The 16,686-nt window shown below is 38.0% G+C and overlaps 1 protein-coding gene across 2 annotated transcripts in view; it reads left to right on the top strand.

The window, feature by feature from the left end:
- Positions 1-15,561, top strand: part of MRPS35 (mitochondrial ribosomal protein S35) — a 49,819-nt gene extending 34,258 nt beyond the window's left edge. Inside the window, exon 6 of one of the 2 annotated variants that reach the window (XM_082352261.1) lies at positions 14,407-15,214. In XM_082352261.1, coding sequence (XP_082208387.1) covers positions 14,407-14,676 — 270 coding nt within the window. In that variant the 3' untranslated portion in view covers positions 14,677-15,214. Of the gene's footprint in view, positions 1-14,406 lie in introns of both variants that reach the window. The other variant, XM_082352260.1, reaches the window with a different exon arrangement.
- The last annotated feature ends 1,125 nt before the right edge of the window (positions 15,562-16,686 follow it).

Consider the following 16,686-nt stretch of genomic DNA (forward strand, 5'->3'; position numbering starts at 1 on the left):
TTATTACTTTAAAATGTGTATCTCAGAAATAACTAAAAAAAAAACAAAAACACAGACAGTGGTGGGGGAAAGAAAATAAACACTTGCTTTAGAAAATGTAGAGATCTGAAATCAGATTCAAAGGGTTCTTGGGTGATTCTGATATTTAATTACTAATGGTTGCTTTTTAAAATTTGAATTTTTGGCTGTCTTATTTGGACTTCATGATAGTCTTGTTGCCAGTCAGAAATATATCTAGGTTTGTATTAAAGTGGTTCTGAAAAGTCATGTAACAAAATGGATAAAAGGGATAATTTTATACTCAGAGTTTATTTTTAAAGGGGACCTTATTGCAAGTATTTCTGATAAAAATGATGAATCCTTTTGCAGAGCCATAATTGCCATTTAGTCTAGTGGTTTATGAGTTCATAGTGATCTTTTGTGTATGCTCACATACACATAGATTACCAGGTTATATCAGAGAATGCTTGAATGACATTTATTTTCTCTTCTTAGCATTCATCAATGATTTTGTTATTTACAAGGTACAGTGATAGGTATCGGTGGGATTATCAAAATGAATGAGCCTCTGTTTTAGGCACCTTTATTCCTAGAGGAATTTGCTGGTTATAATATAGTCTGTTTCACTAGGTAAGGGAGGTTGGAACATAGTGCTGTGAGAGGCGCATACAAGGATTAATTCTCCCTTGAAGCATCATGGAAGTGGTGACTGGTTTTGGAAGATGAGTAGGAGTGTGCAGTAGGTGAAGGACTCTAGGCCTGGTGGGTTTAGAGAGCAGGCAGAAGTTTGGTGTGGCCAGGGTACACGACCAACAGGGCAGAGGTAGGAGATGAGACTGAAAAATAATTCAGAGCCAGGCTGTGAACAGGTTGTAGAGCTTATTTACATACAGAATGTAGATTTGTATCCAGAGGGCAATATTGAAATGATGTAGTAGCATTTTACTAGATGTGTGAAAAGGCACCTCTTTCAGTGTTTCAGTGTTTATGAAAGAGTAAACCATTCTCATGGCAAATATTATGCGTGCTTTCATTAAAATGAACTGTTTATTGATTGATGAGCAAATGTTTACTGGTTGCCTCTTATTTGCTTGGTGGTGTTGGATATGGAGATTAATACCTAAGGAGAAAACACTGTCTCTTCTATTGAGGAACACTAGTAGAAGCAAGTTGGTTTAGTAATAAATATTATAAAAAATGTTATAAAGGTTATATAATTTACTATTTAATTTTTTATTTTTCTCTACTTATTTATTTCTTATATATCCTTCAAGGCTTTGATGCCCACTCGAACCTCTTTTTTTTAACTGAGATATTATTGACATGTAATATCTTATTTTCAGGTATACAACATAATGATTTTGTGTGTGTGTGTGTGTGTGTGTGTGTGTGTATATAAAACACAAAATGATCACCACAATATGTCAGCTTAACATCCATTACCACACAAAGTTAATAAAAATTTTTTTCCTGTGATGACAACTTTTAAGATTTACTCCCTTAGCAACTTTTAGGTATACAATACAGCATTCTTGACTGTAGTCACCAGGCTGTACATTACATCCCCGTGACTTACTTATTTTATAACTGGAAGTTTGTACCTTTTGATCACCTTCACCCATTTTGCCCACCTCCCACCCCCAGCCTCTGGCAGCCACCAGTTGTTCTCTGCTTCTGTGAGTTCAGGGATTTTTTGTTTCTTTTTTGTTCTTTTAGATTCCACACATAAGTGAGATCATAACAGTGTTTGTCTTTCTCTGTCTGACTTATCTCACTTAGCATAATGCCCTCAGGGTTCATCCCTGTTGTCGCAAATGGCAGAATTTCCTTCTTTTTTTATGGCTGGATGATATTCCATTGCATATATATGCACCACTTACTCTTTATCCATTCATCCATTCATGGACACTTAGGTTGTTTCCATGTCTTGGCTATTATAAATAATGCTTCTGTGAACATGGGGGTGTAGATATCTTTTTGAGTTGGAGTTTTCATTTCCTTCAGATAAGTACCCAGAAGTGGAATTGCTAGATCATATGGTAACTCTATTTTTAGTTTTTTGAGGAACCTCCGTACTGTTTTCCATAGTGGCTGCACCACTTTACATTCCCACCAACAGTGCACAAAGGTTCTCTTTCCACATCCTCACCAACACTTGTTATTTCTTGTCTTTTTGGTAATAGCCATTCTAATAGGTGTGAGGTGGTATCATTGTGGTTTTGATTTGCATTTGCCTGATGATTAGTGATGTTAAGCACCTTTTCAGGTGCCTTTTGGCCATCTGTATGTCTTTCTTGGAAAAATGTCTATTCAGATCCTCTGCCCATTTTTTAATCAGGCTGTTTCTTTTCTTTCTTTTTTTTTTTTTTTTTGCTATTGGGTTGTATGAGTTCTTTATATATTTTGGATATTAATCCTTTATCAGATATATTTGAGCCTCTTATTCTTTGACTCCTACTTTGCCTAGATAGCAAATTATACTATCTTATTTTCTTGACTACAAAAGTTGCCTTAGTCCGTGTTCCATGGGTTGTTTTCCCTGTATGTTTTGTCCTTTTAACTAATCTGGTAAGACTCTCATTAACATGCATCTGATCTTACTGTATTTTGTTCTTCAGAATATCTGGGTCAGTGCTAGGTAACTACATGTTTAATAACATTTAATAATATTAAACTAAGTGTTTAATAACAGCTATTGAAACATTGTCTATTCTTTTGGAGATCCAAAAATAGACTTTTGAAGTAGGTTTTCAACTTAAAAAGTAAAGTGACAGAGTAACAAACTCCCTTTCCAGTAATATAAAATGTAGCATAGTTGTTAGATGTTAGCAATAATTAGCTTACTGGTATAGCTTTTTAATGATCTATTAATAAAATTATTAATAATCAATAATTATGCCCAAATTTTAAGAAATATCTTTGCAACAGTTTGAGATACTTAATTTTCATGGATGTATGATTTGGGCTATATGTAGATCAGGTTTGTTTTTCATTTGATTATGTGTTTTTTCAAATACTTAAAGGAAAAGTGTTCTAATGCTATATCATTTTGGAAGTTCTCTACAGACATTTGCTTCTATGAGTTTAATTCATGATGCTAATTTATATTTGACAATGTTAATATGTTAATGGAATCTGTAGGATAATATTGGCTACTCCTAGCAAGATACATCTCTTTAAGGTGAAAGGTACTTATGCATAAACTTACATATTAACTAATTATGCATAAACTAATATTACAGTCTTCATTAAAGAAAAACAACTAGTTAAACATATTAATTGAGCTACCATGAAGAGTCTGAGCATTCATGATAGACCAGTACCAGTAAAGAGTGATTGCATGTTACCTTTCACTTGATTCCAGACAAATAGAACATCCGGTCTTTGTTTTAAAAGTGGATCTGTGGTGTTGCTTGGAGAGTCGACTGTGTCTCTGTCTCTGACTCTTTTTTCACCTCTGTGCTGTTTCAAATGATCACCTTGGATGAATACAAAAAGGAAACCAAAAAGGGGGTGGGGGTGAAGGAGGAGTTGTTCCATTTTTTTAAAGTGCTTTAAAATACTGTGTCTTTTTTTTTAACAACAGAAGCATTTAGCATGGCCACCCATTTTAAATTAGTGATAACTTTAAAGATCAGGAATCAAAAAATTTACCTGTTACAACCTCTTCATTATTTTCACTGAGAAATTAAGACTTAGAGGAGAGATCAAGCATTTTGCACAAGGCCACAGAGTCTGTGAACCTAAGGAACTCAGACCCGAACTGCAGCTTCACAGTTTCATATGCTTTCCATGGTATCATATTACTTAGTTTTATTCAACTTTGACTTCCATGATAAAATATTAGGAAATAAAAGAGATGAAATCAAACCCGAACTTTAGCTGCTAGTTCTCAGACTTAACTATTAACTGAAAATTTATCTGTCTCCATAACCGGTTTTCAGCTGGGGCTTGCATCAGACTCACCTGTGAAGCTTTTCTGAGCTACAAATGCTTAGAAATTTGATTCCCTGCAGAATCAAAATCTCTAGAGGTGAGACCCAGATATATTTTATTCTAAAGGCTCTGTTGCTGAGCTCTTGATTGTGAATAATTTCCCTAGTCTTTGAGTATTGTTAATAAAGAAACTGATTAGAAGGCTGGTATATCTCTTTTAAGACAGTTTTTGTACATGTACCTAGTGTCAGCACTGAGGGTGTGGTATGGGAATTAGAATGAAAAGATCAAGAAAAAGGAAGGATTTCTGTATCATACATGCATAGATTTTTTAAAAATTTATTCTTTTTTATTTTTAGTATCTCTATTGGAGTACAATTGCTTTACAATGTTGTGTTAGTTTCTGTTGTACAACAAAGTGAATCAGCTATAAGTATACATATATCCCCATATCTCCTCCCTCTTGAGCCTCCCTCCCATCCTCCCTATCCCACCCCTCTAGGTCATCACAGAGCATCAAGCTGATCTCCCTGTGCTATGCAGCAGCTTCCCACTAGCCATCCATTTTACATTTGGTAGTGTATATATGTCAGTGCTACTCTCTTACTTCGTCCCAGCTTCCCCTTCCCTCACTGTGTCCTCAAGTCCATTCTCTACGTCTGTGTCTTTATCTCTGCCCTACCACTAGGTTCATCAGTACCGTTTTTTAGATTCCATACATGTGCATTAGCATACAGTACTTGTTTTTCTCTTTCTGACTTACTTCACTCTGTATGACAGGCTCTGGGTCCATCCACCTCATTACAAATAACTCAATTTCGTTCCTTTTTATGGCTGAGTAATATTTCATTGTATATATGTGCCACATCTTCTTTATCCATTCATCTGTCGATGGACATTTAGATTGCTTCCATGTCCTGGCAAATGTAAATAGTGCTGCAGTGAACATTGTGGTACATGACTCTTTTTGAATTATGGTTTTCTCAGGGTATATGCCCAGCAGTGGGATTGCTGGGTCACATGGTAGTTCTATTTTTAGTTTTTTAAGGAACCTCCATACTGTTCTCCATAGTGGCTGTATCAGTTTACATTCCCACCAACAGTGCAAAAGGGTTCCCTTTTCTCCACACCCTCTCCAGCATTTATTGTTTGTAGATTTTTTTTTTTTTTTTTTTTGGGCCGTGTTGGGTCTTCATTGCTGCGTGCAGGCTTTCTCTAGTTGCGGCGAGTGGGGGCTACTCTTCATTGCAGTGGCTTCTCTTGTCATGGAGCATAGGATCTAGGCACGCGGGCTTCAGTAGTTGTGGCGCGTGGGCTCAGCAGTTGTGGCTCGCAGGCTCTGGAGTTGTGGCACATGGGCTTCGTTGCTCCGGGGCATGTGGGATCTTCCCGGACCAGGGCTTGAACCCATGTCCCCTGCCTCGGCAGGCAGATTCTTAACCACTGCGCCACCAGGGAAGTCCATGTTTGTAGATTTTTTGATGATGGCCATTCTGACCAGTGTGAGGTGATACCTCATTGTGGTTTTGATTTGCATTTCTCTAATGATTAGTGATGTTGAGCATCTTTTCATGTGTTTGTTGGCAATCTGTATGTCTTCTTTGGAGAAATGACTATTTAGGTCTTCCACCCATTTTTGGATTGGGTTGTTTGTTTTTTTCATATTGAGCTGCATGAGCTGCTTGTACATTTTGGAGATTAATCCTTTGTCAGTTGCTTCATTTGCAAATATTTTCTCCCATTCTGAGGGTTGTCTTTTTGTCTTGTTTATGGTTTCCTTTGCTGTGCAAAAGCTTTTAAGTTTCATTAGGCCCCATTTGTTTATTTTTGATTTTATTTCCATTGCTCTAGGAGGTGGATCAAAAAGGATCTTGCTGTGATTTATGTCAAAGAGTGTTCTGTCTGTTTCCTCTAAGAGTTTTGTAGTGTCTGGCCTTACATTTAGGTCTTTAATCCATTTTGAGTTTATTTTTGTGTATGCTGTTAGGGAGTGTGCGAATTTCATTATTTTACACGTAGCTGTCCAGTTTTCCAAGCTCCACTTATTGAAGAGGCTGTCTTTTCTCCATTGTATATTCTTGCCTCCTTTGTAAAAGATGAGGTGACCATATGTGCGTGGGTTTATCTCTGGGCTCTCTATCCTGTTCCATTGATCTATATTTCTGTTTTTGTGCCAGTACCATACTGTCTTGATTACTGTAGCTTTGTAGTATAGCCTGAAGTCAGGGAGCCTGATTCCTCCAGCTCCTTTTTTCTTTCTCAAGATTGTTTTGGCTATTCGGGGTCTTTGGTGTCTCCATACAACCTGTAAAATTTTTTGTTCTAGTTCTGTGAAAAATGCCATTGGTAATTTGATGGGGATTGCATTGAATCTGTAGACTGCTTTGGATAGTATAGTCATTTTCACAATGTTGATTCTTCCATTCCAAGAACACGGTATATCTTTCCATCTGTTTGTATCATCTTTGATTTCTTTTATCAGTGTCTTACAGTTTTCTGCATACAGGTCTTTTGCCTCCTTAGGTAGGTTTATTCCTAGGTATTTTATTCTTTTTGTTGCAATGGTGAATGGGAGTGTTTCCTTGATTTCTCCTTCTGATTTTTCATTGTTAGTGTATAGGAATGCCACCAGAAAACTACTAGAGCTAATCAATGAGTTTGGTAAAGTAGCAGGATGCAAAATTAACGCACAGAAATCTCTTGCATTCCTATACACTAACAGATTTTTTTTGACTTGACGTGGTAGGCAGTAGGCAGCTGTTCTTGAGCGGGTTGATGATACAGTAAAGTAACACTTCTCATATATATTTGCCTTCAGGTAAGACTTCATTTTATATCTGATGCTCAGGAGCCTATCATATACTTAAAGGCCATTAAGAAAAATTTCCACCCAGTGGCTGAAGTCATGAACCTTGAAAGTTATACTGTTCTCTTCCCTCCCCCTCTCCCCTGATATCTAATAAGTCACCAGGTCTTTTCAGTTTTAGCTTTTAAATACCTGTTAAAACTATTTTCTCCTCTTTATCCCTAGTGCTACTATCCTGATATGGGTCTTTATCATTTTTTACCTGAATAACTATAATAGCCTTGATTTTCCTGTCTCATCCATCTTCCAGATTGCTGTTAAAGTAATTATTCTAAAAAGCAAGTCTGCTGTATCATATCCCTTTATAAAATCCTTCAGTGGTTCCCCATTACCTAGCATAAAATCTAAACTACTTAGTATGTCTATTCACAGAAATTTACCACCTCATTACCAGCTACTCAGGAATTGTAGGTTATGTATCCTGTACCATAATGAACATAATGTGTTCTTTCATAACTTTGCATATGCTGTTTTCTTTGCTTATAATCCCTTTTCAAATTGATCAGACTTGCAAATTCATAGGAATCCTTTAATACACCTCAGATGTAACCTGTCTCAGATGTTTCTTCCCATCCTTTTTCCCTTCTCCCTCTGTCAGTTAGCATTCCTTTTATTGCTTTTATGGTAATTGCCTGTATACATGTCTGCCCAGCTCCATTAGACTATGAGGTCACTGAGGAGAGGACTGTGTATTTCATTCATCTTTATATTCCCAGCATCTAGTACAATGTCTGGCATATCAGCATTCAGTAAATTTTTAAAAAACTGATCTGATTTGAATTGAATTCCTTGACATACTCAGTTAAAAATTTAGCTTTGATAACTAAAAGTATTGGCAGTAGCTTTTTAATCCATTGTGGATATTTACGTCTTCCTATTTTTTATGATTTTCAAGTAACTTGAATTTTTTTAATTGGTAAAACTGTTTTTCCTCATCTAGCACAATGCCTTACTTGTAATCATGAGAAGTGGAATATTACTGTGATTCGTGGTCTAGGCAAAGGGAGTTATAAATAAGATGGTAGAAGGTGACACATTTGTGTATTTAGTGGAACAGATACTTCTTTGCTTTCTATTAGATTGGAGTTCACTGACCATTTCATGAAGTAGCTATTGTGCTTTTCTTTGTATTGAATTCATGCTTTACAAGGAGAAAAAAGAGATAGGGTCAAATTAAGTTATTCTTTTGTTCTTTTTTCTGTGTTTCTATGTTCCTTGGAACACGTTCTACCACTAAGAAGCAGTATGATTTGGGGCAGATTATTTAATTGCTCTGGGCTTCAATTTCCTGATTTGTAAAACAGATAGTGATAGTACTGCCTCATAGGGTTGTTATGAAAGTTAAATGAATTAATACACGTAAGGTGCTTACTCATCCCGTGCCACTTTCCTCACCTTGGCCTTCATTCAGGCCTGAATGTCCTAAGCTCGTTCCTGCCTCCAGCCTTTATGGATGCTCTTTCCTCTACTGAGATCACAGTTTTCATCTGCCCGGTTCCTCCTCAGCTCTAGGTTTCCTACTGGATTGGCAGTTCCAGGGCAAGACAGTGCCTGGGACAGTAGTTGTGTAATAAATATGTACTGAGTGAACGAATGAGTGAGTAAATAATTGAGCCAGCTGCGTAGAAAAGAGAACAGGATCATGTGGAATGGAAGGTTCCTTCCTCTAGGGCTGTAGTCAGAGCAGGTTCTCTCATGGTAGGCAGGGAAGAAAGGAGACGGTATATATGTATATTTATTGTATACATACATAAGTTAAATAGTGAAATTGTAAATGTTTAATAATTAAGTTATTAAAGTTGAAGTCTACAAACTAATCAAACTGCCTGAATGGTGATCAATTTGAGCTTACATTGGTATTTTTAATTGCCCCCCCAGTAATTTGAATATGTTATTGTTTATGCTTTAAAATTAATACATGTCAACTATACTTCAAAAAAAGAAACTCTTAAACAACTGCCCACTTCAATCCTGGGTATAATTTCAGAAGCTATAAAAATTTGGCAGTGAATTACAAGTCAGGGTACGAAATTATAAATGAAATGTAATCATAGCTGTGCTTTAAAAAAAAAATGAATTTAGAAGGGCACACAGCAAATATCACAAGTATTGATTGATTTTCTTTTCTTCAAATGTCTCAAGTGTCTGGTAATTGTTTACTGCATGCCAGACATTGTATGTAAAAGACGCATAGAAGCTCCAATTGATGTCATCCATCAGAAAGAATTTCCTCCTTTTTCGCTTGGGCACAGAGGGTCAGGGGCTTATCTTTTTAATGCAATCAGAATTGAGCTGGAGCAGGGCTGGGTTACAGTTTTTTAAGATTTAGTTCACCTTTGTCTCTTCTCAGGCATTTTGATTGGGAACTTGGTGAGTCCGCTTCCACATCTCAAAGTCTGCTTAAGAGTCACTTGTGCTCTTCAGAAGTTTTGAGCTTAACTTCTAGCCCTTGCAGCAGAATCTGGAAGATGTCTTGAGAGGGAGATTGGTTGTGTGAAACAGGACTTCCTCCCTCTAGTAGGACTTTGTCTCCTAAACACTATGAGATTATAGGAGATTTGCTCTTCAGAAGCTTGACTCAGCCTCCTCAGCTTCCCATAAGTAGCCCCAGAACTAAAACCAGTCATGTTTGGGGCTCTTCAATTCCAATCTGTCATACAAGCCCTGGGTAACAGCTCAAACCTTGCTCATTTCTCTTTTCCCGAGTAGAATCCTTCTGCGTGGGCCAAGGGCCAGTCTGATACAGAATTGGAAAATGGCCTCAGGGAAGAAAATGGCTAGGGATTTTCAGAAGGATGCTCCCCATATGCTTGCAGCCTGGAATTCACATTCATCTAGTCCTAATTGATTCTAAAACTCTCTGGTGGGACTTCCCTGGTGGTACAGTGGTTAAGAATCTACCTGCCAATGCAGGGGACACGGGTTCGAGCCCTGGTCTAGGAAGATCCCACATGCCGTGGAGCAGCTAAGCCCGTGTGTCACAACTACTGAGCCTGCGTGCCACAGCTACTGAGCCTGCATGCCACAACTACTAAAGCCTGGGCACCTAGAGCCCATGCTCCACAACAAGAGAAGCCACCACAATGAGAAGCCTGCGCACTGCAACGAAGAGTAGCCCCCACTTGCCACAACTAGAGAAAGCCCATGCGCAGCAACGAAGACCCAACACAACGATCAATCTATATATATATATATATATATATATATATATATATATATATATATATATATATAAAACTCTCTGGTATATTGATTACCTGGCTTTTTTCCAGTTGTAGCCAAAGCAGAGGCATCCTGTGACCTGTTACATCCTATTTGAAAGTGGAAATCATAATGTAAAATTAAAAGAAAGAAATTTGGAGGTTTTTTCCCCTCAAGGATTTTATATTTATACCTCTTATATGAAAAATATTCTGAAGTGACAAGCATTATATAAAATGTTATTACCTTTTTATCATTACTAGAAGATGATTTTGGAATTGCTTTTTTGTTTTTCTTCATTTTCAGGATATTTTATTAAGGGGACATTTTACAAAGGTTCAGTAACAGAAACAAGTGAGGGTGCAGTTCTCTGGGGTGGTGAGAGTGGGGTGCCATCACACCGCATATCTGAAGGCAGGGGAGGGAGGTGCTGCAGAACCCGAGAGAGAGCTGTATGGATGGGCCACCTGACAGGAACTGTGGGACATGCCCTCCATCAGGGAGAGAGTTGGGAAGGACAACCCTGACCTCACTCTCCATCATTCTCTAGGTCTCTTGCTGGTGCCTCCCATTAGCCAAACCGAACCAGGAGCCAGAATTCAAGGGGTCCCTATGAGAGGTCCATTGGGATTGCTTCTTAATATATCATTTAAACCAACAGCTCTTCCATTTAGCTCTGTTCTTTCTTCACTGATAAGCCCCATTTGGATGGCAGCCATCTGTGAAAACTTATGTATTAATGACTAGAAAAGATTTCCCTCAAAAGGTAAATATAGTGATAACAATTACTCTTTATTTTTCCTGCTTGAAAAACAGAAATTCTGAAGATCTTTTTTATTGATACATGTAACATAGGACTTCAGAAAATTAGCTTTCTTTTTCTTGAGACAGGTCTTTATAAGAGGTAAATTCTCCCTGTGTGTGTTTTTGTGTTTTCTACATTTGGTAAGACATAAAAAGCCTTCACCCAAAGGAGACTGCTGGAAAACTGGAGATAATTCAGTTATTTTTAAGAACAGGCTATTAACTGAGAAAATTAAATCTAATCAGTGATAACATTTATCAAGAAGACAAGAAGTAATAAGCATCATGAAAAATACTACCTTTCTATCAGTGATAAATAAATACCTTTTTTTCTGTATTTTTTTAATCTACATTTGATAAATATCAGTCATATGATTTTGTGAGTGGGAATAATGATGGCAAAACATTTGGACACTTCTTGTGTTTATATTTACCTTTAAAGTTTCGCTTCACTGCTTGATGGTGGTAGTGGTGCCCTTGCCATGGGAACATAGATTTTGGAGGTGTGCCAGCAAGGGTTTGAATCCTACTCTTCTTTATTCTTCTTAATAAGTTGTGATATTAGTAGTAGATGGTTATTTAGTGTTTACTGTGAGCCAGGTACTTTAAGTATGTAGCTATTCCTTCTTTTAACCGTCAGGACAGTTCTGGGGAGTCAATTCTTATAGAAATGCAAGCCTATCACAGTAGTAAGTGCTGAAGGTAGGATTTAAACTCAGTTCTATAAAACACCAAAGCCCATGGTAAATACTGTGCCATACCCCTCCCTGTGTGACCTTGAGGGAATCACAGATATAAAGCCCTCTACCTGTAATTCTGAAATGTAAAAAGCTTTGGAAATTGCTAGTCTTTTCATAACTTATTTGGTGGCAAAATGAACTCTGAATGGATGAGAAGCTATTTATAGCCTTTGTAAATCCCATTTAGTGCGAATATTCATACCTGTTGCTAGAAAAGTAGTAATATGTTTGATTAGGGGGTGCTGCCGTAGACCTCCTCTGGAGATGTTACAAAATTTACTGTGTGCGTGCTGCATTAACTTTACAAGTTAAAATACAAAAATTCTGAAATCTGAAACATTCCCAGGTGACTGTGCCCCTCTAACTTCTGTAATACTTAGTTTTCTTACCTGTAGAGATGTCAAGATCTAACCCAGTATGTCTTAATGTGAATTATATTAATTAATACATACATGTAAGTATTAAAGTACCTGGTATATAGTAAGTATTCAGTTGGGGGATTGTTACTATTATTATCTTGGAATTTATATTTAGTTGTGCAGAGTTTGGATCCTAAAGCTAGAATATGTGGAAAACTAGAGTTTTGTTTAGCTTGTAGCTGAAGCCCAGCACTGCATTGTATCTGTACAGGATTAGTAGGAAGCCATGCCCTTCACAGAATATAAGTGACTTTCCCTTACCAAGGGCTATTTAGAACAGCAGTAAGTATAAACGTACACTATGCTGTAGTTTAGGATTTCCTAACCTTTTTCATGTCACTGCGCACACAGAAAAGTTCTCTACTGAGATAAATAAGGGAGGGGGATGCTTGTGGCTGCCCGTGCTGCAGCGGGCTCGCGTGGCGCCCGCGTGCTCAGCGAGTCAGCGTCATGGCATACCTGTGAACACGCCTTGGCAAAGCAGTGTGGAGTTGTACATGCCGCATATAAGGGGAAGATAAAAAATGCTGGAAGTTGTTAGTGGATTTACTTTGGTTATCTCCTCTGATTAAGCATCTATTTCTAGTCAGTTAAAATCCAGAAACACCTAGGTGAAACATAATTTTTTGAACAGTTAAGTCTCTTGATTCTTGTCTTCTAACAGTTCAGAATGAGATGGAGTGACTGTTTTACTTAATGCTTTATAAAATGTGTTTGTTGACCTCTTAAATTAAGTTTATTTCACTTGTAAGTTAGAATTATGAAGAAACTATGACATTGTCTTGAACATTTAAAGCATTGGCAAGAGTGGATAGGCCGGTGATATATTTAATTTCGGACATTTTTTTTTTAAGGGGCTGACGTTTATTCCTTCCTCATATATTACAGTAAAAATTGGGTATGGTGGGGTAATTTTGTCAGTTATTTTTTTAAAATGTACAAATTCAGAGTTTGGCTGTTAGGAGTTATTTGCAACAGGGCTCTGGGGGTGGGGCACAACAGGAAGTTATTTCATATTATCCCTGCCCCTCTGCCAAGCGAAAGCCTCCCTACCAGCTAAAAAGAGTGTGCAGAGCAGATTCTCAACCAGATAAGATGTTTCTAGAACGTAGGTTGGAACATTGTCCTCCGCCATAAATTCGGCATAGGGAGGCGGGGCAGACGTAGGGGAGCTGCGAGTACAGAGGCCCCACTTGGGCTCAGGAGTCTGGGATCTGAGGAAACACCCTACATCTGCTTGTTTCTCTTAGAGGAAAGAGTACACAGTTTAAAGGATTAAAGGAGGGTTTCTTCTTCTTGTGGGTCTCTGTGGTGGAGGAGCTTCTTTCCTGGGCTGTAGTGATCCGAACGGGGTTTGCTGGGTTGGTGGCATCCCCAGTGGCTTGTTTGCCTTTGGTGGGGCTCCTCTTTATCCTTTGAGGGGCAGATTTCTAGTGCTTTTCTCTTTTCGTGAGCTTTTGGAGCGGGAGTGGGGATGGGAGGGTGGCATGGCTGGAAACTGTTCGCCTCCTTCTTGGTGCTCGCTTGGCTCTGAGGAGCCTTGGAGCTCTGTCTGCTCAAGCTGTGGTCTGTTTCAAGAGGAGTTTTCAGAGTTAAAATATTATTTCTGACAGCCTTACAAATCTGCCTCACTTTTAATACTTTAAAAACTTTATAATTTGGAAGGGTTTACCACCTTCAAAAGTTGTAAGACTAGTGGGTCATTCCATAATAGCCTGTGGCTCAGAATATTGTTACGTGTTAATTTGGAAAGAGTGTGGCTGCTCTTCAGCACTTCTCTGAACCGGGGCATGTTACATGTCAGCTGCGTTGCTTGATTTTCTTCACAGTGTTACATCTTCATTTAAATCATGAATCTGAATTGTATTAATCTAAAACCTACCAGTGTTCCCTAAAATAACATGGTAATAATTTTTGTAAGAAAAAGTAAGTAGTAATGAACATTGTTTCCATTATAGGAACAGAAAATAAAGATAATAAGACAAAATTCCAGAATATATCAAGTCATTATGACAAAATCACACGAACTTTATATTTTAAATTTATTTTAATGATTGGTCTTCCCTGTCATTCCCAGAGGCATGTTACAGAGATAAATACAGTCTCCTTTCAACTCTCATATTTGGAACCTCAGAAATTTGAAATGTTTGATGTGTTAGAGTTTCAGGACTGGAAAGTTGCAGGGAGTGAGTTTTCTGCATCTTTCGGGAAGCAGTATTGCTGTTAAGTGCAATTCGCAGGGCAGATAAAGTGTAAATTTTGTGGGTAGAATTAGTGAGTGGTAACGAGGTGCTCCTGTGACGGAGTGTGCAGCCCGAAGCTGCTGGTGCCAGCGGACAGCAGTGCTAGATCCGGGAGGGCAGTCAAGGCGTACGCACCGAGTGTGGACCAGACTTCGAGTCATAATTTTCAGAATTCAGAACGTGTTTTTTCCTTTCAGAAAACTGAAGAATGGGAGAAAAAGAAGACTGAAGCAGACATGGAAGAGTATGTATGGAAAGACAGCTCCTCAGAAAAAAACATCCTGGAAACCCTTCTCCAAATTAAAGCTGCTGAGAAAAATCTGGAATTAAGTAAAGAAGAGCTCCTTGGTACTAAAGAAGTTGAAGAGTACAGAAAGTCTGTTGTTAGTCTTAAGAATGAGGGGGACAATGAAAATACCCTTTCTCAGTACAAAGAATCAGTGAAGAGACTATTAAATTTGACATGAATTATATAGAAAAATTGCCTTGATTTATTAATTTTATGATATATATGTAATCATTATCTAATTTGATATACAGTTGAAGATGTTAAAAAACCATTGTTTTATTACATCAGAGTTAAAATTATTCCTTTCATCCTAATGTACAAAGGTAGTGATTATTCAAAAGTTTTCTTACTTATGCACTGGGGCAATCATACTAATTAGATCTCTGTGATGTCTTCTGGTTCTAAAGTGTTTGGATTTTATTTCTACCATAACAACTTTAGTGTTCATATATATACAATGTTGTTGTTTTGTCACCTGCTCCATTTCTTTCCCTACAAATTAGTACTTATGGGTTGCTTTTGAATCATGATTTTGGTTATTTGGGAAGCTAGGCCCAGAACCCAGTCCCCTGACTGAAGTTCAGTGTTTTGTCTACATAACTGCTGTCTGCCTAGTGAGTTTTTTGCACATGCTGATTCTGATTAGAAACAGGTCCTTGGCAGTATTTTCTAACCTAAAAAGTTTGTTCCATTCCTCTATTTTGGGGTCACTTTATGTTGATTCAGTTCTGTTTAGCATCCTGCTTTCCATTTTCTTTGGCTCATTTCTCCAACCCCAAGCTTGCAGAAAAGTGGAAATGGAGATTAGCTGGTATTCATCTCTCTGGATGCCCCTGCTAGAACTTCCACATCTCAGGAAAGAGATGAGGTATAAAGACCCTGAATTTAATTGGAGTAAATGACAAAATAACTGCCCTAAGAAACATTTCATTCGATTTAGCTGTCAATTCAGTACTTTTAAGTATATCTGTAAGTCATTTCTTACCACTTAAAGTTGTCGACAAGTGATTAATTTAAAATTGAAATAAAGGAATTATGGAGGCTGTTATTTGCCTAAAACTTATTTTGCTTGACAGAATTTGAGAACATAAAATGCCGGAAGGAATTTCAGAACAGTTGCTCAAAAGATTTATATAAATTGAAGATATGATTTAGTATTAGCAAGGCCAAGAGTCCGTAGGTTATAAAGGACAACAATAGGGCCTTGAGTTCCATCCATTCCACTGGATGGAAATAGCGAATAAAAAACAAAGTAGATACAACTGAACTTCTAGATCAGGTTTAAAGCATACATAAGTGTATTGAAGTGTTACATTTCTTAGAGAGTCAGAGTTGAGGAAATCTCAGATGTGGAAACAGGATTGAAGAAGGACACATTTGAAAACAGTAGAAGCTGAGGAGAGGTTGTCATTTGGGAACATGTAAAGAGGTGGTAGATTAGGGTCCTCAATCCTGTAGTAATAATACAGTGAAGATGGAAGCAGATGGAGTAATGATACGTAGTAAAGAATTTGACCTTGCTCACAGAGAATCTGGCCTCTCCCGTCAGCTTCTGGGAGGTACTCTGTCATACCTCATAGAAGTGTCTTTGGTCAGGGCAGGAGTCAGTCACAATGGATTTTCGGTGGGGCTCGCTACACCTGATGATAGTCCTAGGCATGCCAGGAAAACCAACCATGTGTTTAGGGTTGGGGGGCTTTGAGTCTCTTGCTAAATCAGTCCACCCAGCAGCTGAGATCAACTGCCCAGGTACTTGATCAGTCAGTCACACCTATGTGATGGAGCCTCAATAAAAATTTAGAACACTGAGGCTCCGGTAAGTTTCCCTGGTTGGCGATACTCTGGACATACTGTCACACACTTTTACTGGGAGAGTAATGCATCCTGCTTCCACGGGGAGAGGACACCAAAACCTGTGAGTTCGGAACACTCCTGAACTTCATCCTAGGTGCTTCTTCCCTTGGCTGATTTTAATCTGTATCCTTTCCCTGCAATAAACCGTAACTGTGAGTATAATAGCTTTCATTGGGTTCTGTGAATTCCTCTAGTGAATTATCGAACCTGAGAGTGGTTTGGGGACTCCCCATCCCCCGAACTTACAGTTGATGTCACAACTAAGGGTGGTCTTGTAGAAGAATGTGCCTTTTTTTTTTAAATTGAGAGTTATGTTTTATTCGGCAAAGTTTGT

The sequence above is a fragment of the Balaenoptera borealis genome (assembly GCF_965194805.1).
Source record: "Balaenoptera borealis genome assembly, chromosome: 13".
NCBI classification, from domain to species: Eukaryota; Metazoa; Chordata; class Mammalia; order Artiodactyla; family Balaenopteridae; genus Balaenoptera; species Balaenoptera borealis.